This window comes from Hypomesus nipponensis, chromosome 6 (genome assembly GCF_054491055.1).
Source record: "Hypomesus nipponensis isolate SF chromosome 6, ASM5449105v1, whole genome shotgun sequence".
NCBI classification, from domain to species: domain Eukaryota; kingdom Metazoa; phylum Chordata; class Actinopteri; order Osmeriformes; family Osmeridae; genus Hypomesus; species Hypomesus nipponensis.
In genome coordinates, this window is record NC_140366.1 from 7,938,083 (window position 1) to 7,963,505 (window position 25,423).

Consider the following 25,423-nt stretch of genomic DNA (forward strand, 5'->3'; position numbering starts at 1 on the left):
CTCACCCAGAATTTTCAAACATGTCTAGGAACTCATAGGACATAAAAAATGACTGGAATGTTCTTGACAATGATTTGAATGAAAGAGTCATGTGTGGATCCACTCAATAGTTTTATTTGTTTTATAACCAAACATTATATGATAATTACCGGTTTCAACACACTGTGGTCAGTCAGTGGGATTTTAAAGTAAAATATAGAAGGTTGTCCAAAAATGTGGACATTAAAAGTGGTATATTTTTCACAAACCAACAACTGAAAACATGACATCTTCGTCTCCCATGACATCTTCTCACATCACACAAAACACTTTTACCTCACCTCAGTATAAGGTGCACAGTACAAGGTGTTTAGCCTACTTAAACTGTACCAGTGCGATTCTGTAAACCTGTATTTGATAGGCCTACCAGAGCATTTTGAATTGTTCACACATTCTTAAAAAAACAGTCCAGAACCCAGACTGTAAACTTAGAACGTTGAAAAAATATATTTTATGTACATATTTAGTTGCATCAAAAAGCATTTAAAATGCCAGAAAACAGAACTGTAATACTGTGCTTTCATTTCATATTAAACATCCTTGCTTAGACAGACCTACAAACCATAAGATACCTTCAATAGTAATGGAGAGTTATTTTCATAGTAAGGACTGAGTTTAACCACTCAAATATTTGTACAAGGCCCTGCATAGCATTCAGGCTAGGCCTTGCAAAAAAAAAAAATACTTGTATATTTACACAGCAGGCAGGTCTTCGATATTGTAGCATACTCACCAATAAACTCATGCTACTACTACTTTGTCACTTTATCTCCACTGTTTCAAACTATAAAATCACTTGACTCGAACAAACAACCATAATCCCATCCACAATCCCATTGCTGTGGCACACATTTCATTCACAAATTCAATGAAATATTCATCCTGTTTCAGTAAAAACTCTAACCAAACTGTTTGAGTGTCATTCCTGCTACTGTGGTTAACTACTAATACCTACTAACTACTTTGAACTACTCCAGTGCAAAGTCTTGTGTGCGCTCCTCGTGATTCATGTACTTTATTAGTCTTCCAGGGAGAGGAAGTGTATGGATAAGCTTTAGTCTGTTGACTCCAAGTTCCTGACGGATAGAGACCCTGCAGAGTTGCATTAGCGAACGGGGTGGCACTGGAAGGAAATGACAAGAATGGCCCAATGTGAAGCTTGTGTCAACGCAGGATCACTACCTAGCTGCTTGTACATCTGCGCACACAACATGCACTATGCAGTATTTGTGCAAAGTCTGTTTTAAGAGACTCACCTGCTTTCTCTTTAATGACTTGCCAGTCAGGATAGCTATCGAGGTGCTCAAGAAGTCTTGAACAAAGCTTGACGTGACCCACATAGTCCAGGAGCACGTCGATGATGGGTCCAGCCCACCGGCACACCGCTGGAGTGGAGATCATCTCACAGAACTGCAATAAACAGCCAATGGCAACAGATGAAGCTGTTCATGAAAAACATGAACTGTGTAATTGCTATGTTCTGTGTGTTTCTTGATGTAAAGGGAGGAGGGGAGTTCAAGGGGACCCTTACTGTATGGGATCCTAAAGTAAACATGGAGCCTTAGTGTTTATCATATCTATCAAATCAAATCAATCATAATCAAATATCTCTATAACTGTGCAAAGCAACACATGTCGTCCTCACCTGAACACAGGTTACGGGGTCAGAAGTGCCTGTCCTATAGCGCAAGTCATCTCTCTCAGAGCGCAAGGTTTTGATCGGCGGGTGTTGATTGTTGCCATAGACGCAGTTGAAACAGGAGAGGGCGTCACAGCCGTTGTCCATCAGGTACTTAAGCATGGACAGGTACTTCATGCAGAACATGATGGCTGCTGGGAAGGAGGTGGGAAGGGTGGGGATGTAAGCGTTAACGTTGGCTCCGTAATCCACCAGCAAGGTTACCGTCCTGATGCAGCCCTGCCTGACGGCCACCAGCAGCGGGTTGAAGGTGTCGATGTTGGGATTCGCCCCGGCTTCCAGCAACATGGTGGCAGCTTCGATGTTGTTGTTGATAACAGCGAAGTAGAGCACCGTAGTGCGTCGGTCCTCAAACATCTTGGAGCGCTCGAGAGACAGTTCGGCGTTGACGTCAAAGCCGGCTTCGATCAGAGCTTCAAGGGTTTCGTCCCTGTCGCGTTCGGCGGCCAGATGAAGGGGACTAATGCCTGTGCGGCGAACTCTGGCTTTGCTGGTTGAAGGGATCAGCATGGATACGATGCTGAAATCATTTTGAGATTAAATTAGAGAAATAAGAGGCATTTGTTTGAGTGGTAGTTCTCTATTGGTTAGATTTGGAAAACTTGGTACAGTACAAAATATGTACAAAATGAGCATTACCATAATGTCTGAGGGTCTATTTCCACACATTAATTAAGTTGTGTAGACCTACGAGTAGTAGCCAATCACACAAGAACACGTTACATTTTTTACCCACCTTTTGAGACATGGAAGACATTTATTTGATTTTATAAATTGATTGTATGTATAGATACGTATCTAGATGTTTGCTGTTGCAGTACAGATTTTTAGCAGACACATGGGAAGTAATGGGTTGAACCTTGAATGTTAAATCAACTGATTGAGCGTAAACAAATAAATCACTTACGTCAAGAATAAAACCTAAACGTTGACAAAGCCATGACGAATGCCTGTTATGGAGTTACAGTGTTGTTATGGTACAGCCAAACCATGCGCTTCAGAAGCAATGGTTTTAAGAAATCACTTTTTATCTTTTTTGTTTATTTTTTATCTGACACAGTAACCTTTGGCCAAAGTCACTTACTTAAAGGACTTGTCATAATTGAGGCAGTCAAAGGTCAGGATACTTTTTCTGTAAATAATGCAAGATAATCAGACATACCTGCTTCAAAAGAAATCTAACCTCACTCATGTTTTTGGATGGAATCATCTAGTTGGAAGTCTAATGACAGCAAAACCGATATTTTAGGAACTGTAAGAATAATATAAATAAATTACGATAAAAATAAATCAACACATAATTTCACAATTGTATTTGCCCACGTGTTGCCCTTGTGTTGAACCCAATACAACCAATCCAACTCAATCTAAAGTTTATGTGGTTTGCATGTATGTGCAGGAAAAATGGATGGAAAACCCCCAATAATGCACTTGTAGATGGAACAACAATTATGTTCCTCAATATTTTACAACCAAGTAGGCCTATTTCATATTCATCAATAGAAAAAACTCTCAGTCGCAGGTACTGGTTTCCCACAATCCTAGAGAACATAAGCCAAAGAAACTCACCCATCAGTCCCCCTCTGTGCAGCAATGTGAAGAGGCAGAAGTCCTGTTTTCCCGGGTATGTTGGCATCGGCGCCCCGAGAAATAAGGAGCTCCACCACGTCCTCATGCCCGTTCTTCGCTGCCTCATACAGAGCCGTGGCCCCATCGGCAGCTGGGCTGTTCACATCCGCACCTACACATACAGCGGCACGTTTGATCATCTTCCATCCGTGGCAACATCAACCATGTTGTTACACGTCGTGTGAAAGTGCTACACAGTGCTACAGTGTGTGGCGTGTCTGAAACAGAATATCTCAAGGCTTTTCAGTTGGTGGAAATGTAACAAAACCCCTTTTTCAACAGAGGTCAACAGGTTATTTGTGGACTGCTTGTTCAGCAGGAGCTTTAACATTTGACAAAATGCTGTAATAAAACTCATTAAACATCCAGTACTTAAACCTCACACATGCTGAGATAATCGAACTTGTTATGCATGATTGGTACAGAACAAACATAGGCATAAGTCATAATATAACGTACCATTTTTGAGGAGAAAGCCCAGTGTTTCAACGCGTCCACTCTGGGCAGCAGTGAAGACAGGAGAGATGCCGTAGATGTTGGTTGCATTTAACTTGGCTCCAGCCTTCACCAGCATCTCACAGATCTCCACACTGTGGTGACCCACGGCCTCGTGGAGGGCTGTCCAGCCCTGGATACACTGCTTGTTCACCGTGGCACCATGGTTCAAAAGCATAGCCACAATCGCAGCATTCTCCATCTCACAAGCTGTGGAATTGGGACAGAGTCTGTGTCTAAAGATCAATCAAGAGTCATGATCTCTCTCCAGTGTTAGTATTAGTCCACCCATTCTCTGTGTTTACTGTATTACGGTACACATTCAATTATAACCTCAGCCAAGGGAGCATTACATTGTAGTCAGTAAATATTTCCTCTTCAGTGCTATTGTATGCATGCTTTCCCCAGAGCAGTTTTTTGTCAATGACCTAACCCAATACCAACTATTGTCAAATGCTGATGTCTTTAGCAGTACTCCACATCAGTTTGTACAGAAACACGGCTATGTTACACTGTTAGCAACAATATAGACTCTTGGCTTAAGGCTTTGTAAAGGCAGTGTGTAGTGCAGTGTGTAGTGGAGGGTGACATCCACCTTTGTACAGTGCTGTCTCCCGGTTTTGGTTCATCACTTCTGTGTCGGCTCCTCTCTCCAGCAGTGCCTGCACACAATCCACATGATCTCTGCCAACCGCCAAGACGAGGGCGGTCTGATCTTTCAGGGTGCGTTTGTTTAGCATACCGGGTTGTGCTTGTGGAGTGAGGACGTGTAGAAGAGAAAGAAACATTACAAATAATACCTTAGAAGCACCACTGACCATCAAGTAAAGCCATTGCACCCCAAAACTTAGCATAGTGGGGTTTCTTTTCAACAAACAAAAACATTTGATCATATGCAGCGCCAAATGGTTTCAACATGTCTATTCTACAGGAGTTGGACCCAAAATCATGTCCTTAGTGTTGTACACTTACCTACCAGAAGGATCCTGAGGCATTGGGTTTGACCAAAATATGCAGCCTCATGTATTGGTAGCCATCCGTACTTGTTGGCCACCAGCCAATTGTTGCCAGGTCGTTTAACCATTTCTCGAACAGCAGCCGCATCTCCATCATATATTGCTTTGATAATGGGTTGCAATTCTCTAATAGGAAAACATATTCATCATCCATTTGCCTCTTGACCTAGTATTCTGTAGATCACAGACAGCAATTTGAAGAAAGTTCAGATTGTCATGCCAATTGTCAGGGGACGAAACTCGGTTGAACAAATGTGATCATGAAACGATTATTGATTATGATTAAATGTGTATGTTTTATTGTTAGAATGTACTGTACTGGAACATGCCTTTTCCCACTAAGTTTGCAACATGGAAAGAGGGTAAAAACAACCCAATTTCATAAACATTACGTTTCTGCTTATTTACCCTTTCAAACTGCACATTGCTATTAAGATATGGCTGTTTGCTAATGAAGCGCCTGAAGGGGCACAACTCACTCCTCTGGTTCAGGTGCGACCTGAAGGGTCCCATCGTATCGGCGATATCCAACCATGCGCTTTCCGTTGCCCGTGATAAAGTGACTCACATCGCCGTGTAAAGCATCCCTGATACAGGAGAAGTTAGATTGATTTCATTCATATTCTGGGATTTAAACTCTTCACATAATGAATTTCCAAAAGTGAACTGCCAGTTCATTCCTACAGTAACCTACTGGCCCTGCTGATATGCATAAAGTGCAATGTTCTTTGGCAATCCTAAAACCAATCCTACAATCCTATTTACATCATGGTTTCGAGCCTTCTATTGTGCTTTAATTTACGTAGTAAAATTATGAAAATAGGATGTTGAATAGCATAGTAGATGATGATATTATCCAGAAACTCTAAGCTAAACTAGAGATAAAGCATTGGGATTCTGCATATTTATTTCCCTCCTGTGGTGGCATATGAACCTCCAAGAAAGTGCGTAGAAGTGACACAGTCCCAAAATGTTTGCTGGCCAGAGGCAAGTGCCACCAAGATAACTTGTAACAGGTGGTCATCATGTGGCTCTCTTAGACAGTCCAGCCAGCCAACGAGACAAGTGTCGTGTAACAGCAACTGATACTTGAAGCTTGACAACTAGCAAGCTAGCAGTTAGCGAGGTGAACACACAAGCTGAGCCGTTGAAAACGCTGGGCAAGTGCAAGTAGTGACCTCATTATTCATTGCAAGAGCCATTCTCATGCATACATCTGTAAACATTGTTGGAAATAAGAATTACATATGGATAGATAACTCTGGGATCAAACCAACATGTTTCGATGCAGGTGCACTGTGTCCATTGTGATGCTTTCTCACAAGAACGGGTGAAATGCGCTGCAGAACATAAAACGTGTCATTGGCAACCCTTCTTACCATGCCATGATTTCATTTAATCTAGTTTGGTAACCATTAACAGTCTACTGAAAGATAGCCAGTTCACTGCAAATGTTAAAGTGAAAATGAATGTGCGACCAAGGATAAAAATACAGTATATCAGTGTTAGAAATACTCTTTTTCATGGGAAGCGACACGTACGAATTAAGTACATTGGCAGGGGGGTTATGACTGCAAAGTTGAGGGGCCACATTGGACTGCCTTGCAGGGACGGCAGGATTCAGCGGCCTTGCAGGTGGATTGGTCCTGTCCTGAACCATGGGTGTTGTGTTCAACTCAAGCGTTGAACCTGCAGTGTGGGCATCGCTGAGGCTGCGTTCAATAGCCAGCTGCATCAGGTCATCGTCTGACAGGTTGCTGTAGAGACTGTAGTCATCAAAGCCGAGGGAGAGACCCGGTGCACCAGGCAGGGACACGCTGGCTGCCGCCATGTTGGATCTGAAGTGATGAAGTTGAGAAGGAAGCCTCTATGTCAGGAGATACGCCTCACACTCAAGAGTATTGCTGCAGTACACTTTGAGCATTGCTGCATGTTAAACTTTGTCTGTTCTGCTGTAGGACAGACCGGTAATTCATACAGATTGAAGGGGTATTGGCCACTGAACTGTAGCTGTACATCTGATTTAGATATCAATGCATATGTCTATTTTAGTACTATTTAAGTTTGTATTATTACACATTGTGCAATTATATTTGGATGGTTTGCCTTGATTGATCTTGTCTTGATTGATCTTGCCTTGATTGATCTTGCCTTGATTGTTTATGCACTTCTTGTTCTAGCCACAGGGGACATAAATCACATTGCACCAAACTTCTCAGTGCAAATGTTCAGGCACATGTTTATTTACGCTTGCCAAATTTTGGAAATGTAGGACATTCCAATCATGTAAAATAACTTGTTGGGCAGAATGTTAGACTGGTAGGATGCAATGGGTTTGAACATTGCTGTTGGTTGTAGTGGATTAAGCTGCCAATAGTACTGAAAGGCCCAGACTTGTTGCAGTACTTGCACTGCAAATGAATAACACTATGTAGGTGCTTAAAGTGCTTTTAAAGTAAAAAAAAACACTCCTTATTTCATGCTGCAGACTTTCTGCCTGTTAAGTGAGTTCTTTTCACTGTTGGTACATCAATACATTTCACCATATTCATGAAAGTAATCCATTTTTAATAATTAAAGTATTAGCAGACTGTAGCCTTCACAGAAGTGACCTCAAATTCCCTCTGGCGTCCTATGTCTGGGTAGCATATCATTTGTGAAACTTAAAACATGTTTTGGAGGCCATGAGGTACTCAGTTTGGCCCATTGGATAGTCTACTGGGTTCAAGTCCTGTTACACATATCCCTCTGCCTGAGATGCACAGCACAGCATATAAATAGAGTCCTGCAAACCTAACACCCATGGGTCACAGAGCAAAGAGCAGTATTTCTCTTTAACAGTTTACTCACAGGTTTAAATTCTGTCCAAATGGCAGAAGGGACTTACAAAGGTAGGACTCAAGTCAAAACATTACTTTCCACAGCAGTTGCGAGTATATTCCATTGTGGATAATGAAGACAAAATATGAATTGACAAAAGAGAGACTATAATTCAAATATAGTAATAAAGTTAGTTAGGGCAATGTATTGATGTCTTAAATGTCTCAATTTGCATTCATATTAAATTGTACATTTGCAATAGGGGCAAATATTGTGCACCTCTACAGTAAAATACTTCAAGAATAACCCTGCTTGAAAAAAATGGTTTATGCATGCTGCAGTGTTGCAGAATCTTTCACAAAGAAGTGGAAATTGCCTTACCTTTCCTGATCCTTCCCTATTGTTTTCCAAAGTCACAGCTTAGAGTCTTGAGGTTAATCCCTCCTGTGTGTGACTGCTCCTCCAATAGTACTTCGTCAGCAGAGGTTTGCGTTTCTAAGAACGATTGCCCTCTGCGCCACTGTTTATGTTATATTTCTGGAGGCTGCACATGATACACCCAGCGTGGTGGTCCAAGTTTTCTCCGCCTTCCCCTCCACCTCTGCCTTAGTGCGTCTTGCTCCTGGGGGGAGATGGGAGTTCACATTTCACGAAACCATGCATTGGAATTGGCAAAGGACATGAAGACATGGTAGGTTCTTGTGAAGACTTACATGATGTTATTGCTTGGTATATTCCTCCATGAATTCTTCATCACAGCTTGGTATGTTTTTTCACTCGAGTAGTTCAATATTTGCTCTTGTTTTAATAAAATGGGTGGCACTGCACCGTTCGCGAGTTGCCCTTTATGTCAGTGATCTTGTGTCAAGTTACAGCGCAATCCGTTAACAACCAGCCGGGGTGCACAGCGAGAATGCCTGCTCAGTATTTTTAGACAATCAAATGCGTGGAAGAAGGGTCAAGTTTACAGACAAGGTTACCCTCTTACTTTGTATTGGCAGAACAATCTGCACGTGTCATTTTCCTTCCAAGCAAGTCCCATTGTCTTTTTGGCATAAGGCCGCTGATATCTCACTGGTTAGATTCTAGAATGCCCCAAAGCTGGAGTAAACACCACAGTGAGACTTTGGCTGACAGTTCAGGGTCAGTTTGAACTTTAACACTTTCAGTTAATTGTGGTGCACTGTGTGTTCAGTTGGAAGAGAAATTAGACACAGCTTGGTAAGTGATTTCATGTTCCATCTGACAAATAATCTTCTTGTGTGGATGTGTTCATTAATGCAACTAAATGTAAGCAATTTAATTGGTAGTTTTATGCAGTCTTCCATTTGAGAAAGAGCAGGAGGCACTCATAGTAGTAACCATGGCAAAGTGAAAAAGTGGTGATTTAATGAACTCCACACAGAAAACAGGTACAAACACAGCAGGCAGGCTCCAAATCCATGGACGTTCAAAAGATCAAAACCCCCAAAACAAAATCTTAAAATCAACTGGCAAAAATGGGGGTCAAATAACAGGCAAGGGTCTGAACAACAGTTGGACACTGCAGGTAAACACTGGAAAGGCACAGGACAAATCCTGTCAGGATCTGGCAACAAAGCAGAAAACAGGGTCTTTACAGTATTTACAAAGTCAATGGGCAGAGAACAGGTGAAGCGAGTCCTGTGTGGTCTCAGTCTGTGTACCGACACCATTGTTTTATTGCAATATCATGTTCATTACAGTTGCAGTGGCAGCAAACCACCACGTTGCATTCATTTGATGGATAGTATCAAGAGTTCTGTTCTTTTGTCACATGGCTTCATTTGATGGATGGCTCCCTAAATATAGAGTCTTACCCTCCAGACTGAAGCATCAAGTTCTTCAAAAACATTTTGACAGGCTTGTGAAATAACTAGCTTAGAAGAAGGGTGTACTTTCATTTGTAGCAGGGATTTTTTTGCTGACTTGGACTGACTTATTCGGGCAAGGAACATGAACTTTTGCATAGAAGGAAATTTAGTATTTGTAGCTTTACATTAAACGTTCTTTCCGGGTCTAGGGGAACTCTTTTGTTACATTTTCAAAGCTGAAATGTGTTTTCTTTGTGGAAAAAAAGGCCCCCAAAATACCCAAAGTTTTATTTTACAAATGCAAAAATATGAAAGACCCCATGAAGTAATTTGTGTAGTTGAATTATGTTTAAGTTATTTGTGTAGTTAGATATAGTTAGATGTAGATACAATCATTACAGAAGTGTAAGATGACAATTTTGTTGGTAGTCCAAGAATTGTTACTGCAAGATTTTGAGCATGTTCCTGGACCATTAGACATTAAGACATCATCTTATCTATCGCTATACAGTATGTTCCACCAATTAATGATCTATTGTCACTTTTATTATTTAGCATACACTTTATTGAGCCTGAAAAAACATATTGCCTTCAAAGTACATTGCTCAGTCTTACACAATCATTTCAAAACATAAACTCACAATAAAAAAAAAAATCAAAGTCAGACATGTAGATGTGCACAGACTATTGATGGCTGTTGTCTGTTGATCTAGATATGATGTGTTGTTTAACCACATCATATGAAAGATCTAATTATTTTTCAAGTCATAGTTAAGAAACTTGATTAGACTTTTGGGAAGAGGCAAAGAGTTGATGTGCTTCAGTCTTTGGGCTCCCATTAACTGTCGAATCATCATCCTGGAAAGGTGCATCAATGAACGGGGTGACACTGGAAGCACATACAGACATTGTTGGACTTTTGCGATTCATGACAGGTATCATATGCACAAGAAAGCTAAAGAGATCAAATATTTTGACATCAGTTGACTTGATTAAATCGTCTGGAATTTGTATTTAGCAGATGCCTTTCTCCAAAGCAACGCACAGCACATGGGGGATTTTAACCTGTGACCTTTTGATCAGCAATTAAACCTCTAACCACTAAGCTATAAATTCCCCTAATATGAATCTGACACAAAATACATGAATATGTGTATTCTTCAGATACGGGTTAGTACAACCCTGTATTAAAAGTATCACATTAGCAGTGATGCCATGATGCTTCTATCACTTACTTGTTTTGTCCTTAACATCAGACCAGTCACCGCAACTATCGAGACGCTCCTGCAGTCGGGAGCACAGTTGTACATGACCCACATAATCCAGGAGGATAGATAGGACTTCTTTCGTCCAGGGGTGCACAGACGGCTCAGAGATGGCATCGCAGAACTGTGAATCAGGGATTTCAATCAAATTCCAACAAAAACCATTTGACCCTCCAACCAACATCTAGCAACTGCAGTACATTACATTATATTTACATTTAGTCATTTAGCAGACGCTCTTACCCAGAGCGACTTACAGTAAGTACAGGGACATTCCCCAAAGCAAGTAGGGTGCCCAAGGACACAACGTCATTTGGCACAGCTGGGAATCAAACCAGCAACCTTCTGATTGCCAGCCCGATTCTTAACCGCTCAGCCACCTGACTCCCTGCAGTAGATTGTCACAAATCAACCTACCTGGAAATAACATTTAGGCGACCCATTGGTGCTGTGGCTGTCATAGACGCTCTGCGTTATTCGAACTGGCGGGTGCGGCCTGCTCCCATACATGCAGTCGAAACAGGATACGGCATCACAGCCACTGGTCAACAAATACTTGAGTATCGACAGGTGCTTCATACAGAACACCAACACGAATGGGAAGGTGGACGGTTGAGTGGGGTTGTGTGCATTGACGTTGGCGCCGTGTTCCACCAGTAGATGAAACATTTCGGTGGGACCCTGCCGAACCGCAACAAACAGCGGGTTGACCGTGTCCAGGTTTGGGTTAGCTCCCGCCTCCAGAAGCATGGTGGCCGCCTCTACGTTGCAGTTGTAGACTGAGAAATAAAGGGCTGTCGTGCGCCTGTCTTGATACATCTTAGACTGATCCACTGACAACTGAAAGTTCACGTCAAAGTCAGCCTCTATCAGCATCTCCAGTACGTCGTCCTGGTTGCATTCGGCTGCGATGTGCAGGGGGCTAATGCCACTTTTCTTAACTTTGGTCATGGCCGTGGCAGAGATCAGCATTTGCACGATACTAGAGAAAGAATACACATATTTTATGCAAAGAGAGTCACTTTACAGTCAAAACAGTCCACCAGGATTAACACCTTGTGCAATGATTGACGGCCATGACTGAAGGAAACGCTTCAATGACTACCCACCGTGGACGTCCTCTCCGGGTAGCGATGTGAATGGGTAAAATGCCAGACTTGGTTTCTTCATTTGCATCGGCTCTCAGACCCAGAAGCAGCTTCACAGTTTCTTCACAACCATTCTTTGAAGCTTCGTAAAGGGGTGTGGCCCCATCGTTTGCCTGGGCGTTCTTGTCAGCACCTTTCATAGGAACACATACTGTACACAAGAATGCAGATACACTGTACGGTATGCTTTCTACAGATGCCATATCTATATGATACATAGACATTCTTTCACATTTATGTATGTATTATTTGTAAAGATAAGTAAATAAGATCGATTGTGACATCCCTGGGATAGGAATACTAGATTGACTTTGTAATCCCTGGACAGAGTCCAATGTTACTGCAAATCACATCTGTAGTCAATGTATCCAACAGATAGTTGCTTGGTTTCAAAATACTGTCGATAAATCATTGAAATTGTTTTGAAATGATGTATATATAGTATGTGTAAATCTGTGTAGCACTCACCATTTTCTATCAGAAAGGTTAAGATGTCTGTTTGGCCATTCTGGGCAGCAGTAAAAAAAGGTTTGATCCCGTTCACATCAGATCCATCAATCTTGGCCCCGGCCTTCAGCAGCTTCCTACATATCTTCTGATGGCCCAACCTGGCCGCCTCATGAAGAGGTGTTTGTTCATACTGGACACCCTTGTTCACCGTGGCCCCGAAACTGAGAAGGATCTCCACAATCTTCTCGCTTGCGTTCGTGCATGCTAAAAATCGAGCATCAACATTTAAACAGTTACACGTTTTCAAATATTGGGAATAAGTAAGGTCTGAAAAGCTGAAAGTCCACAAACGTGATGACTGTACTTTTGGAGAAGACAGCACCTTACCAGAAGTACATTAAATCACCCAAGTCATTACAGTCGGTGAAAGAGCATGTCAAAATACCTCTGTAGAGGGGAGTTTCACGCTGCATGTTGGGGATGTTTGGATCGGCTCCTCGCAGCAGAAGGCACCTGATGCAGGCCACGTGCGTAGAAGAACAGGCCAGGTGGAGGGGGGTCTGTCCAGTCAGACTGCGCTGGTTCACCACCTCAGGATTGACTGCAGAAACCATGAGTGAAGGGTTCTCTTGAGAATGTGGGACACATCCTTTTTCTGACGAGATGATTCACGTCAACGATATGAATCATTTCCATGTATTTGTAACTCATTTTCAGTTCAGTTTCAGTGGAATGTCCAATAAGTGTACTGTAATGAATGCCTTTATTGAATGATTCACAATGAAATTGGATTGGAAAAATATATATAGCTCTGACAACAGGGTGTGTGTTCAAAATATCGCTCTTCTTTCAACTTTACCGTCTAAAAAGAGATTGAGACATTCTTCTTGACCATAATAGGCAGCCTCGTGAAGTGCAACCCAACCGTCAGTGAATGGTTTGATGAAAATACCGGGGTTGCTTATTGCTATCTCTTTAAGAGTCTTCATCTGTCCATGTTTGATCAGTGACATGAGAGGACTGTAGTCTCTACAGGTTGGGGAAAGATGAAGGAAAATAACATTTCAGGTGACTGACAGAACCAATGAACCCTAACCCCATTTTTTTACAACACCAGTAAGTTGTCATTTCATTGTTCGTTGTCTTAATGTACAGTAGATAGGAATGGTGACCTGTAGGTCAAGGTTCCCTGTGTGAATTTTATAGTGTGATGAGTCATGCACAACACAACTGCCCCCCATTCTTTTCTGTCAAGGTAGGTGAGGGATAATGTTGAAACACTTACAGAGGAAGTGATGGTCCGGGGTTTGCAGACGATGGGATTAACATCACATTGTTTTCTGGTTCATAATCTGGTGGTGGACTGTTCGTATCAAAGTAGTAACTGTATTTTGTTTCACTGTTTAGTCGAACACGACGGTTTGGCTGATTCTGGACAGCGGGTTGCCTCTGGACAGCACTGGTCAAGATGCGATTTTCAGTGAGGCTGCGTTCAATAGCCAGCTGCATCAGCTCATCGTCAGATAGATCGCTATAGAGACTGTAGTCGTTGGGGTTTGCAGTGAGGCCTGCCCGGTCCTGTACGTACATTCTGGCTACAGCCATGATGGATCTGGATTGAGCAAAATACATGGTTCACTGCTTAATATCACTTGCATGTGAAATGTGTGATAAAAGCAAACAATTTAACATTTTATCGACTGAACTTAAATGTTAGCAGGATAAGCCATGAGAAAATACATAGTTACGGGGTTCACAAGTTTAGAAAAACATAGAAAGACATTTTAATGGTCTTTTGTTATGATTAGAATCATTTCTTTCATTTAGATCCATGCACACATTCTTACTAAACATGACTTTCAGAGGTGGAAGTACATATTTATGCAAACAGCTGTTTTCACAGAAAGTCCGGGAAATGTACTCTATATACAGTATATGAAAACAGGATATTAGCTATAAGCCTCTGATTGACAGTACCCAATTGTTTACAGTTTTTAGTACGAATGTCCTTAACAATAGTACATGCTATGTTTACTTAAACAAAAGTTTTGTAATTTTGTGTTGGGAAACATTTAAAATGTATTATACTTTTAAGACATTTTCAGTATTTTGTTGGAATAAGATTGTAACACTTGTAACAGAAAACCTCAAAGTCCAACAGTTGCAGATTGATGCACAAGGAATAGAATATGTATTATGTACTCACATGTTCTCTTCATGTGCAGTCAAACAACCTTGCTATGAGTAGAATACAATCCTTGTAGAGGTGTGAGGTAATAAAAGATTTCAAACGTCCTTGACTGTGCGTGCTCTTTCTGTTGAGTGAAGGAAAGCAGCAGTTCCACTGAATATGTCATCTTTCAAAGGGGTTTGATTTCACCTACCTAGTTTTGCTTGTGTCACACTTGGTAAAAGGAACATCCTTCATCGGGTATAAGATAGAAGATGCTGATCCTTCCAATTTTCAGAGTGAGAGAAAAAATAAATTACTCGTGCCAGATGGAACTCCCTGTCAGCTGCTGCTTGTCGTGTTTATGTGTGTCTGTACAGCGATGTAACAAGATTGCGGGGGAAGGCAGTTGTTCATTTGTAAACATTTTGTAAAAAAGTGTTTTTATTAGATGCCAATGTCATGTAAAGGTTTGACAGAAAAGTAGCAAAACAAAAATTGCACAACAACTAAAACTTAACACCTTCTGAATGTAGGAAATGTGCACTCCTTTTACACTATCAAAGACCAATATGCAGACTAAACTTACGTCAGTTCTGCAGATGAAACCAAATGTGCAACTTTGGAAGTACCATGTACTAAAGCACTGAATTCCATAACACAAACATTACATAGTAATCATTGGGTCATTTGAAGCTCACATTCCCTTTCTCTCTATTTTAAGATGTATGTTTGTATCTGTTTCAATGTACAAGATGATCCCAGTGTACCCTGTGATGCCAGTTTAATGGTGGACACCTTGAGCATTTCAGTGCAAGTACGAATATGGATTGCTCCTATCTAGTGAGCAGGGAGCTAAACCTGTCAGACAAGCCGCAGTTATTGAACAGGAACTAACCACAATTCACAACAGAACACTCAAGGTGGCTCCAAAATCTCTGTTTAAATTGGGTCAATTTGGATGTATCCACTTTTCCACCAATTGCACTGTGTCATATCGTTCTTATACCTTCAGGGGGCACTTAGATATAGCTCACGTTCTCATTTTTCCGACATTTCTTCTACATATGTATGTGATGAAGTGGTTATTGGTGCCATAATTAGATTTCCAACTATAGATTTGTAGCTATCAGTTACTGTACGACATGCAGCATGTACACAGTAAACCAGTAGTTGACACTTAAAGTGTTTAAAAGACATTCTGGTGTTCATGGTGCAGCAGGTATTTCATCAGGCGTCCAGGGGGAGAGGGAGAGTGGGCAGGTCCTTCAGCCGGTGTACCCCCACCTGCTCATAGATCCGCAGCCGACACAGCTGCATCAGGGGACGTGGAGGAGCTGGGACACACAAACAGGACCACAGCTTACAAGTTACAACCAATGATGTCATACTTGACATGAATCAGTTTGTGATTCTCCAAAGATTTCCTTCTTTGCATGGGCCGTTTGTATGTGCTCTATCTCTACGCTCATCCACAATTTGGGTTGAATATGTCGATTTGTAATGGTTAGAGAAAGAGATTGGTGTCTTATTAGGATGTCATAGTCAAATTACAGAGCTATTTCCTTCCAGTATGTTCAAGCACCAAAATAAATCAGCTGAAATAGAGAAGACTTACTGCACTGAAAATGAATTGCACATCATTATTGTTCAAAAATAGAGGTGGATGTAGGCTCTTGGTTTTGAAGGAGTGTGTAAACAATGTGTTCGGTTTGCAGAGTGGTCATCCTGAATGATCGCACACTCAAGCCCCACTCACTGGCTTTGTCTTTTATGTGCACCCAGTATTCATAGCTGTCCAGATGTTCAATGAGCCTGGAGCAAAGATGGACATTCCCCACATAGTCTAGCAGCATGTCTATGATTGGTCCTGCCCAGTGGCAAATTGACTGGACTGGAGATGATGTCACAGAACTGTGAAGAAAGTCTGTAGGCTTTATATTATTTTGTACTGGTGATCACTCATGTACTCTGATATTACACCACGTCATCTTAAGTTCCTGTTCATTTTGGTAAATCAGGCTTATTCTGGGATTATTATTAAGTGAATGGTGTCCGCCACGACAGTTGGATTGATGTTTGTCAAGAACATTGAAGTATTCAATGGGGTACAACATGATGTCAGAACTTAATGGCACGTTCTATACTGTACCTCTAGACAGGAGCCCATGTTCACTTGAAGCCTATACTGTAATTCAGTATTTCCTGACACAAGCTCTGTGATGGCGGAATGTGGCCCCCTGCCATGCTCACACTCAAAACAGGAAGTGGCATCACAGCCATTGTCCAATAGATACTGCAGCAGGGACAGACGGTTATTGCATATCATGACTGTGACAGGGAACACGGTGGGAAAGTTGGGCATGCGGACGTTGATGTTTGCCCTGTGCTCCACCAATGGGGTGACTAGCTCGGTGCATCCTCGCCTCACAGCCACCAGTAAAGGGTTAAAGGTGTCGAGGTTGGGGTCGGCGCCAGCCTCCAGGAGCATGGTGGCTGCATCTACGTAGTTGTTGGCGACGGCGAAGTAGAGCGCCGTCAAGCGCCTGTGTTCGTACAAACAAGCGCGTTCAGCCGACAGCAGGGAGTTGGTGTCGAAGCCGGCCTCGATCAGGATCCTCCGGGCGTCGTCATTGTTGTGTATGGCGGCCAAGTGAATGGGACTGATGCCGCTGAGACTGTAAAATACATTTTAAAGCAGTTGCATCACCGTTCAAGACAGCTGCCAACATTGGGTCCCCATCTCTACATGGAAATGTAGAAAATGGTTATAACACAATGTTCCTGTGATATTGTGGGCAGGTAAAACATGTGAAATGGTGATAGATAGTTATGTGGTAGGCGTATACAGTGAGGAATACCTACATCACCAGATCCACTGAGAACAGCATGAGGCCATTTAAGCTTTGCCATTGAATAGCCCGCTTCCCATTGTTGTCCCTGCGCAGTGCAACACTGAAACATAAAAATACTTCCTCTTACAATGCAATACTTCATTGCAGGTCGTAGTGACTTGTCAAATCCATGCAACCTTAAACAGGAAAATATTTGATGTTACAGTGGGTGGGGATGGAAGTGTATTCCATGCATTCTCAGTTGAATACCAGTGATTCAGAGAGTGGAAAACAGCCAAGCAGAAAGTATTTCCCCCTAACCCATGAAGCTAATCTATTCCACTTGGTGTTGCCTACCCCTAGTCCTTGTTCCAATCCTAACCCCAACCTGTACCGTGAACTGGGACTGCACAGAAAGGTATGATAAATGCAGTACCTAGCAAATGGAACCAAATAGATTGTGAAAGTTCCTACAGTAAAATTGGGCTGAATACCACAGCATTACTGCTATCAAAAATGAGACCATGGGATCATGTAAGGATATGACCTATCATTTGGACTACAGAAGAATTTTGTTTTCCCCTTCACTGGCATGTGCTATTCAGGCTGCGTACTTCGATATACTTTGACTGTGCACAAACAGCTGTCACAGGAGTCCAATGGCCTCATATGATTAAGCTTGATGTAGAATCCCACAGGGTGTCTGTTGTCAGTAAGTGTACTGTGTTTCCATGCCAGCCAAATTCCAAGTAAGAAATAAACCTTGCGAGTAGGGCAAGTGACTACCAATGGCAGCAACAGAAAGTGACCTTTAAAAACATTTTTAACAAAATAATAATGCTAAGCTACCCATTTCAGCCTTTTTAACCTTTGATTTTAGTACATTTTCTGTATAAATAGGAGTTTTCAAATGGAATATCCAATATACATCTATAATATATTGAAAATGACAAAATTACAGAATAATATAAGATTCAAAAATATAGGACCCATAAAGATGATGTAACTAAATGTCTCTCTCATGCAGTATTACCTGTGTGAGTAAGGGGGGTTAAATGTAGACGAGTTGGCTTGAGGGTCAACATTGTTGGGAGTGGCATGAATAATGTTGAATGCAGGGAAACCCTGCCAGGTTGTAAGACCAGCGGATGTGGAGGCTCACAGAATCCCAGTTCTCTGGACTTCTGCCAAACTCTCCTCTACGGCCAACTGTGTCAGGTCCCCTCATCTGACATATTACTGGAAGAGATGTGATCATCTTATGCCAGAATGTTCTCTGAGCTGCCATTCATTATGTAACTGTGTGAGCCACAGTTCAATGTATTCAATACTGCTTGATATCAACTGATAAGAAGGTAAATAAAAAGGAACTGATTTGATAACGATCAGACGGCAAATTAGAAATTGGGAAGAGGGCTAATGGGAAGAAGGTTTGAATTCATGAATCCTATTTGATATATTAACGTAGCCAGAGGGCAGATTTTAGAGTGTAGAATTCTATACATTACAGGAATACAATGCTATGCATGTACTCCAAACATTACACGCCTCACACTGATTTTTCGTTCTGCTATGAACTTTGATTTATAAACAGATACAGTACATAACATTAACTTAATGCCAGGGGTAAAAATACACTAGAACACATCTTAACCATCCGCCACCAATGACCCTGAAACGACTACACAGTAACACAGTAATGACATACACAAGTAATCAACAAATCCATCTCAAACCTACATCAATATTATACATTTGGGAGTGTGTCGTACATTTTTATAGTGATACTGATAAGATTTACAAATGTGATCAATACATACATTTTGAAGTAAAGAAAATGACCTACCTATAACCTTTTTGAGATCCCCAAAATAGTTCTAGAATTGTAATTGACAATACTTTTTATTTGTGTCTGTCTGACCGGCTCTGATGATTAGCTCTCAAAGCAAAACACAGAAGTGTTTGTTGCACATTTATTTCTGGAGGGATACTTAGTGGCTCAAAAAATGATGACCACAGTTGTTACTCCTTTAACTTGAGATGGAAATGAATTCAGATGAGGAGGGGTGAGGAGAGACAGTCTTCTTTTGAAGTTTCCGAGTAAGGGCTCTACAGTGTTCACATTTTTTTTCTTCATATAATGTATTTGTTCCAAATAAAATGTTTTTGACATTGACCTGGAAAACCTCAAAGGGAAAGTGTTCTGGCCTGATATTGGGTTTGGAAATACATGCATCTTTAAACTTGTCAGAGTTAAACAGTTTTTTAAAGTTACATTTAGTAACATTCATTTTGTAAAAGGAAAATTAGTCCACCAGTAGAAAAAAATGCAAAGATGTTTAATTGCCCTTTAAGTTTATGCATCAGTATTCTGTTACCCAGCAGTCACCAGGTGGTAGTGTTGTCAACATTAGACAAAAGATTTCAGAACACAATATGTGGCACTAATAATTAATTTCACTGTTGAAGGAGTGGACATTTTCTTAAATGTTATTCATTTGGGCAGTATGAAAATGATTAAGATTAGGCCTACAGACTAGGGCAAGACCACTCAGCTGCGCAGGTGGATTTGTTTACCATTGTTTAATGTTTAATCTCATAACAACTAGGCCTAAGTGTTTACGTTTTTGGAGGTACACTGGCATTGATATTGTGAAAAACTGACTGAGACTTTTTTTGGTATTTAGCAATTTAGTTATAGTAGTTAAATGTTTCATGGTATCTCGAAGCATTTGAAAACATAGTTGATAAGATTTGACAGGGAGCATAGTAAGGCGGTTTATAATTGTCAGGGTAATTAACTAAAGTAACTGCATGATTTTAAATGCAAGTTGAAGGGTAGGTTTTAACAGACCCCACCCGCTATAACAGAGTGAGCAGCACCATACGCAGGTTGTCCGGGCTTCAATGCCATTTCTGTCGTTTTTTTCCACATGATTGAAATTGTTTCACCCAACATTTAATGATTAAACTTTTAATATCGGTGACGAAAAAAGGTGCATTACATCCGTTCTTACAGCTTTCAGCTCTGCACTGCTGCTGTAGCATGTCGTAGCCATGGAAACTTGTTTAGTTGCTGCAGTGCGTTTGCGTGGTGTATGTGCGTGTGCGTGGATTGTGTTGAAAATACAGGTTCGAGAGATTTTCAAGACAGGTTTCTCTAGGAAATGAACGTATACAACTACCTAGTCTGTATTATTTTTTAATTGGACTAGGGATATTGATTTTATATACTTAATGGTGTTATCTTGTAGCATGCCAAAATACATAATGTGCACTCATTTCAACTCTAAGCTAGCTTTAGCAAGCTAACTTGAACCTTGCTAGCTGCTAGCTAACGTTAGCTGTCGCTTGTTAGCTGTCAAGCAAGGCTTGCCGATTCAGTTGCACTTGCTTGAATTTCGACTCTAATTTGGCTAGTGGTACCAATAATCACAGTCATCTTAAAGGCAATTTTTCATCTGCTTATTTTTGAGAGGCAGTGCCATTGCCAATGAAGCACTTTAAAGAAAAGGAAAGGTTTGCAACAAACAGGTCACTGGAATTATGAAGTTTTTAAAAAGGATGTTCTTCCAGATCACCCGAAGCTAGTGGAAGTTGGATACACCATCGCACTTAAACATATTATGGCCACAGGGCTATCAACTTGGAAAGGAAGTCATGCAATTAAGTGCATCTTAACCATCAAACGACTGTAGGCGACCTTGTATATTTATGTTAATTTGATGAGGCATAGCAGTAACTGCCTAATATATTTTTGATTGAACCAAAAAGCCCTCGAACAACGAAGATGGTGCGCCTTTTTGGATGTGGTTGGAACTGTTCGGGATCTCATCATTGCGACCCATCTTCTAATTGCAAGGCATTGTAACATATCAAAGAAGCTTGTCTCGTGGGTGGACCAGCTTTCCCCAAATCAAAGAATTCATCTCACTCATTTACAGTTTGGAGCCATGGTCGTAACAGGGCTTTAACACTTTTGACCGCATTTCCAGTAAGGAGACTAAAAAACAGATGTTCGTCAGCAAAATGACTTTAAACCAGTCGAGTCTGTTTGGGCAGGTAGAGGATCTACAAGACTTGACATTCATCGAAAGACCGATTCGCAGGAGTCTAAAGGTATTTAAAATACAATAAAGTTGATTTTTTCTATCTTCGTGATAAAGATGTTCTGTCAAGTTCATACAATTCGACTTTTTCTACCTCGAGTTTCTAATCCTGATTCTTGATGGAAATGGAGTTAGCCTACATTCTATAGCATTTAGTACGATAAAACGAATGATAGACATTCCTTTTAATCTTCATCAGGTGAGTCAAAATCATGTTGCCTTGTGGGCAATTTGTTTATGGTTCATGACAGTGCTTGTCCTGTGTATTATACAGCATTCAAACGCCTTTATTTGCATTGTACACTACATTTCATGGAAATTCAGTGTTTAGTGCATCTCATCTCGATTACAAATGCAAGACGCATTTGCCAAGTCATCTTCATCACGGCTGTGCTCATTTTTCTTATTTCCGTCACTATAGTTAAAGGCTACTACTTGCGTGAAATCATTAGTGGCATGAACTGAGAGCCAGACTGTACGAACGGGGGTTACCCACACTTTTTGCGTTATTGAGTGACGCAGTTTCAGTCAGCTGTCCGCATCACTGGTTCGCCCCCTCTCTCCCGCGCTCTCCCTCTCCTCCACTGCGGAGAGTCATTTGCAGAATGGTTGAGGATTTCCTCATACCCAAGAACCTTCATTTGGGTTCTTAAGCAAATGCTTCAGAAATAATATCAGTCCTTTCAAAATCCGCAGCTGTGTAGTTACTGCCCTCACTGAACAATGAAACAAATTCCATTCCCAATAGGTCCTGTAGTGATAACTACTCTACTTTCTACCATGCCCTCCCTCTCTCTTTTGAAAGGATTCCAATAGTGCCAGGGTGTTTTTTTTCTGTGGCACTGGAGTCGGTAGTCTATACCGGTTTGTGTATGCATGGCATGAACGGTAACAGAGGGGGCGGGAGTTTTCTATGCCTGTTTTTTTCTTTCTGTGTCGAGGAGGATCCACAGCGAGGCATCTCGGATAATGAGAGAAGCCTTCACGTAAGCGACTACGCACACCCACACTCCCCCTGGTTCCCACGTAACACTCCCACGCAAGCGGTGAGGGGGAATAAATGAAGTCGAGTCAGTCCATTGTGATTCACTGCGACTCTCACCACTTATCCAGCAGCTGAGTCATTCAGTGCGACCCCTTCTGAATCCTGTCCAGGTCCCTGCTCACCTGTATCCACCCTCACGCCTGTATCTCTGATGGAAGCCTCATGTCCGGGGGGTGATAACATGCTCAGAGTATTGTTAGTTGTGGCCACAAGGACGAATGCTTGAGCGTGTGCTTGTGTACATTTGAGTCTGTGCCTGTGTGCATTTATATGTGTGTGTGTGTGTGTGTGTGTGTGTGCGTTGATAGCACAAGATGCACTGTTCCCAAGTGTTTTGCCAAGTGTTTTATTGAACCTAAAACCCACAAAAATGTTGTTTTTTTGTCTCACTACTTTCAGACAGCAGAAGAGATTGACAAGTTGACCGTGGATGAAGATTTGAATGACATTGAGAGGGCGGTCTTTCTTTTAAGGTAGGAAACAGAGTGAATATCCAGTAAAGGGGTACTGGCCTGAAAAACAAGCTTCCATGAAAGAGAAATTATATACATGGTCTTGACATCTAGGCTGCATACGTTTCAAAGTGATTCACCACTAAGTAGTTCAGTTACTGTCTACATTGGATACAGGGGGATTTCAAACAAAGCATGTATAAGATAAGTGTTCAAGGCTGCCTATGAATATTGAATGAACCTTGCATGGGGACTGACTATGTTACCTTTAACTGACGTAGAATCCTTATTTACATTGGCTATTGAGTGACTCCGCTGCCTTAAGGTTACAAGATGACCAAATAGTAATTCTATAAGAAAATATGTACAGAAGAGATCCTCGGATTCTTTCCTGATAAGACTGCAGCCAAGTAACTAAGCAACCACCACCACCTGTCTGTCTGTCTGTCTCAGGATTCATGTTTGATAGAACATACAACAACATGATTTTGACACGATGTTGGCATTTTTATCATCCCAACTTAAAATGTGTGCATTTCAACACCCTAAAGTTATTACTGATGGTATTGTATTAAGCCTGCAGTGTTTCATGGGAAATATAAAGCAACCTCAGAACAGTTAAAAGTACACTAGTCAAAACATTTAGTCATTTTACATTTAGTCATTTATCAGACGCTCTTATCCAGATCGACTTACCGTAAGTACAGGGACATTCCCCCCGACGCAAGTAGGGTGAAGTGCCTTGCCCAAGGACACAACATCATTTGGCACAGCGGGGAATCGATCCGGCAACCTTCAGATTACTAGCTGACTCCCTACACGTTGGTAAACAAATGTACTGTAGCAAGAGAAACTGAAAATCAGACAACGTTACTTATACCATGAATAAGTATTAGGCCTTCTATTGGGATCCTTAGGACGCAGGCCTCAGTCACTGGCCTGTGTTCCTGGTCTAAAGTTTAGGGTCTGCCAAGCTGTGATAAAACGCTGCATCGGCATCAGCAACAACATGTCCCACAGGGGAGAGGTGAAAGCATACTTAACTGGGATCAACCCGTCCTGGATTTGACCTCGTCCTCTTTGGCTTTTCCCTGCCATGGCTCAGCAAAGACGCTTTACCTCAGCGCTTGGCCAAACGCCGTTCCCTCAGTCTTGTTCAAATGCCATGAATGTTGCATTCTGGGAGTCAGGCTTTGGTTAATCCCACACGTATCCTCCGCCAGTGTCGGCCAAAAGTGTCCGAACGTGAGGAGGCCCCGTGCCCTGTCCTCGTCTACACACGTCAGTCACAGAACAATATCCCCTCTGGCGCGCCCCGCCACCAGTACCTAATGGAGCTTTTGGTGGTGATCAAACTTGCATGGGCTGTCTCCAATGTCAAGGGAGATGGGGCTCGTTGAGGGCTTCATCAGATTTTCGAAGAATTATGGAAACACCATCCCGGGACCGTTAATTAATGGTCACAGTGCAAAGTTACAAGGAGGTAGCATATGATACTTTGACCCATTTGAGGTATTAGATGACCTATGGGGTATTCGAGCCACAAAAGTTAATATGTTTGTCTCTGGGTCTTTTACGTGGGATTCTTTCTTTGAGAGGGGTGTAGAACGTACGCTAACAGAAGCTCTGTCTCATTCTCCTATACATGCACTTCTGGAAAATGGTCTCACATCCTAACTACAGTTTGTGTTATGAAAGTCTGTGCTCGACACTAAAGGTTCAGCCTGCTACTCAGGGCTACTCGCTTGGATAGGACTTCAACTGATTTGAAGAGGTTTCAAAACACCATAAATCTTCCTTCCTGCGTTTATTAGTTTGCAACAGTAAATCATCATCAATCTTAGCAAAGACAGGCTTGTCTTGTTTGCAGCTTTGTGACTCAATATATTTACCCGTGAGGATAATAAAGTCATAAACCCAGTAAGTAAGCAAAACCTTATCTGAGCCAAATCATTGTGAGGGCACAAACATTTTCCATGTCTCCTAATCAATAGAGGTAGTTGAATACACAAGTACACAGACTAAACAGGACATTCGTTTGTTGTGGAAAAGGAATATGGCAGCGTTTACAGACTAAGCCAGGGCGCAGGTCGTGTTTTATTTATTTTGTATTCAGTGACGTGGAAACCAATCAGGATGTGTGAGTCGTGTCCCCCCTCTTTAACCCAGAATGCAGAGAGCCGCACCATCTCTGGGCTCATCTCGATTCAGACTGGCTCCGCACCTCAGGTCCCAGGGGCTGCAAACTAGTTCTTGAGAGCAATTTAATTGGCTGCTGTTGGCTTTTACACACTGGCGATGAAGCAGGAGGCCGGTAGAGCTCGAAACCTCAGACTGAAGGCCATGCTTCTTATGGACAGGGATATTGTGGAACTCTCACAGACCAGCGGTCTGAATAACTAGTCACACATGCACCAAAC

At 41.7% G+C, this 25,423-nt stretch overlaps 4 protein-coding genes and 1 long non-coding RNA gene across 19 annotated transcripts in view; 2 read left to right on the plus strand and 3 right to left on the minus strand.

The window, feature by feature from the left end:
* Nucleotides 1-92: 92 nt before the first annotated feature.
* Nucleotides 93-8,551, minus strand: asb2a.1 (ankyrin repeat and SOCS box containing 2a, tandem duplicate 1). 4 transcript variants are annotated; one of them, XM_084699983.1, is made up of 13 exons: nt 8,412-8,551; nt 8,080-8,320; nt 6,985-7,054; nt 6,420-6,716; nt 5,358-5,465; nt 4,835-5,004; nt 4,458-4,613; nt 3,827-4,072; nt 3,308-3,479; nt 2,823-2,870; nt 1,685-2,258; nt 1,296-1,449; nt 93-1,162 (listed from the first exon to the last, which is right to left on the minus strand). In XM_084699983.1, the coding sequence occupies exons 4-13, from the start codon at nt 6,707-6,709 to the stop codon at nt 1,008-1,010; spliced, it is 2,073 nt and encodes a 690-aa protein (XP_084556109.1). In that variant the 5' UTR covers nt 6,710-6,716; nt 6,985-7,054; nt 8,080-8,320; nt 8,412-8,551; the 3' UTR covers nt 93-1,007. The 4 variants fall into 4 exon arrangements, with proteins under 4 accessions (XP_084556109.1, XP_084556108.1, XP_084556111.1 ...); XM_084699982.1 differs by lacking the exon at nt 6,985-7,054; XM_084699985.1 differs by lacking the exons at nt 5,358-5,465; nt 6,985-7,054 and having other exon boundaries at nt 8,412-8,550.
* Nucleotides 8,212-14,688, plus strand: LOC146286852 (uncharacterized). Its single transcript, XR_014758465.1, has 2 exons — nt 8,212-8,389; nt 13,801-14,688. It is a non-coding gene; the product is annotated as an uncharacterized LOC146286852 (long non-coding RNA).
* LOC146286853 (ankyrin repeat and SOCS box protein 2-like) lies at nt 9,067-14,170 on the minus strand. Its single transcript, XM_084699986.1, has 8 exons — nt 13,679-14,170; nt 13,253-13,422; nt 12,839-12,994; nt 12,412-12,657; nt 11,905-12,076; nt 11,213-11,777; nt 10,766-10,919; nt 9,067-10,419 (listed from the first exon to the last, which is right to left on the minus strand). The coding sequence occupies exons 1-8, from the start codon at nt 14,023-14,025 to the stop codon at nt 10,280-10,282; spliced, it is 1,950 nt and encodes a 649-aa protein (XP_084556112.1). The 5' UTR covers nt 14,026-14,170; the 3' UTR covers nt 9,067-10,279.
* Nucleotides 14,689-14,972: 284 nt separating the features above from the next.
* Nucleotides 14,973-19,989, minus strand: LOC146286854 (ankyrin repeat and SOCS box protein 2-like). 3 transcript variants are annotated; one of them, XM_084699990.1, is made up of 5 exons: nt 19,244-19,775; nt 18,431-18,636; nt 17,429-17,518; nt 16,716-17,241; nt 14,973-15,900 (listed from the first exon to the last, which is right to left on the minus strand). In XM_084699990.1, exons 3-5 carry the CDS (start codon nt 17,452-17,454, stop codon nt 15,883-15,885), a joined length of 570 nt encoding a protein of 189 aa, XP_084556116.1. In that variant the 5' UTR covers nt 17,455-17,518; nt 18,431-18,636; nt 19,244-19,775; the 3' UTR covers nt 14,973-15,882. The 3 variants fall into 3 exon arrangements, with proteins under 3 accessions (XP_084556116.1, XP_084556115.1, XP_084556114.1); XM_084699989.1 differs by having other exon boundaries at nt 14,973-17,241; nt 18,560-18,636; nt 19,244-19,989; XM_084699988.1 differs by having other exon boundaries at nt 14,973-17,241; nt 19,244-19,784.
* ppp4r4 (protein phosphatase 4, regulatory subunit 4) overlaps nt 19,986-25,423 on the plus strand; it is a 29,946-nt gene continuing 24,508 nt past the window's right edge. For 3 of the 10 annotated variants that reach the window (XM_084699978.1, XM_084699981.1, XM_084699975.1), the window contains exons 1-2: nt 20,464-21,516; nt 22,951-23,024. In XM_084699978.1, coding sequence (XP_084556104.1) covers nt 21,412-21,516; nt 22,951-23,024 — 179 coding nt within the window. In that variant the 5' untranslated portion in view covers nt 20,464-21,411. Of the gene's footprint in view, nt 21,517-22,950; nt 23,025-25,423 lie in introns of all 10 variants that reach the window. The other 7 variants (XM_084699974.1, XM_084699972.1, XM_084699980.1 and 4 more) reach the window with 6 other exon arrangements.

What these genes read in the sequence shown, in the direction of transcription:
- LOC146286854 (XM_084699989.1), bottom strand. Translation starts at nt 17,454, where the DNA reads ATGCTGTTCTCAGTGGATCTGGTGAT. An exon ending in TTCTCAGTGGATCTGGTGAT is followed by an intron (nt 17,242 to 17,428) that starts GTAGGTATTCCT and finishes TGTATTTTACAG; the next exon opens with TCTCAGCGGCATCAGTCCCA.
- LOC146286853 (XM_084699986.1), bottom strand. Translation starts at nt 14,025, where the DNA reads ATGTATTTTGCTCAATCCAGATCCATCATGGCTGTAGCCAGAATGTAC. An exon ending in CCCGGACCATCACTTCCTCT is followed by an intron (nt 13,423 to 13,678) that starts GTAAGTGTTTCA and finishes CCCAACCTGTAG; the next exon opens with AGACTACAGTCCTCTCATGT. An exon ending in TCTCAATCTCTTTTTAGACG is followed by an intron (nt 12,995 to 13,252) that starts GTAAAGTTGAAA and finishes TGGTTTCTGCAG; the next exon opens with TCAATCCTGAGGTGGTGAAC.
- asb2a.1 (XM_084699982.1), bottom strand. Translation starts at nt 6,709, where the DNA reads ATGGCGGCAGCCAGCGTGTCCCTGCCTGGTGCACCGGGTCTCTCCCTC. An exon ending in CCTGCCAATGTACTTAATTC is followed by an intron (nt 5,466 to 6,419) that starts GTACGTGTCGCT and finishes CTCCTGTATCAG; the next exon opens with GGATGCTTTACACGGCGATG. An exon ending in CCTCAGGATCCTTCTGGTAG is followed by an intron (nt 4,614 to 4,834) that starts GTAAGTGTACAA and finishes TCACTCCACAAG; the next exon opens with CACAACCCGGTATGCTAAAC.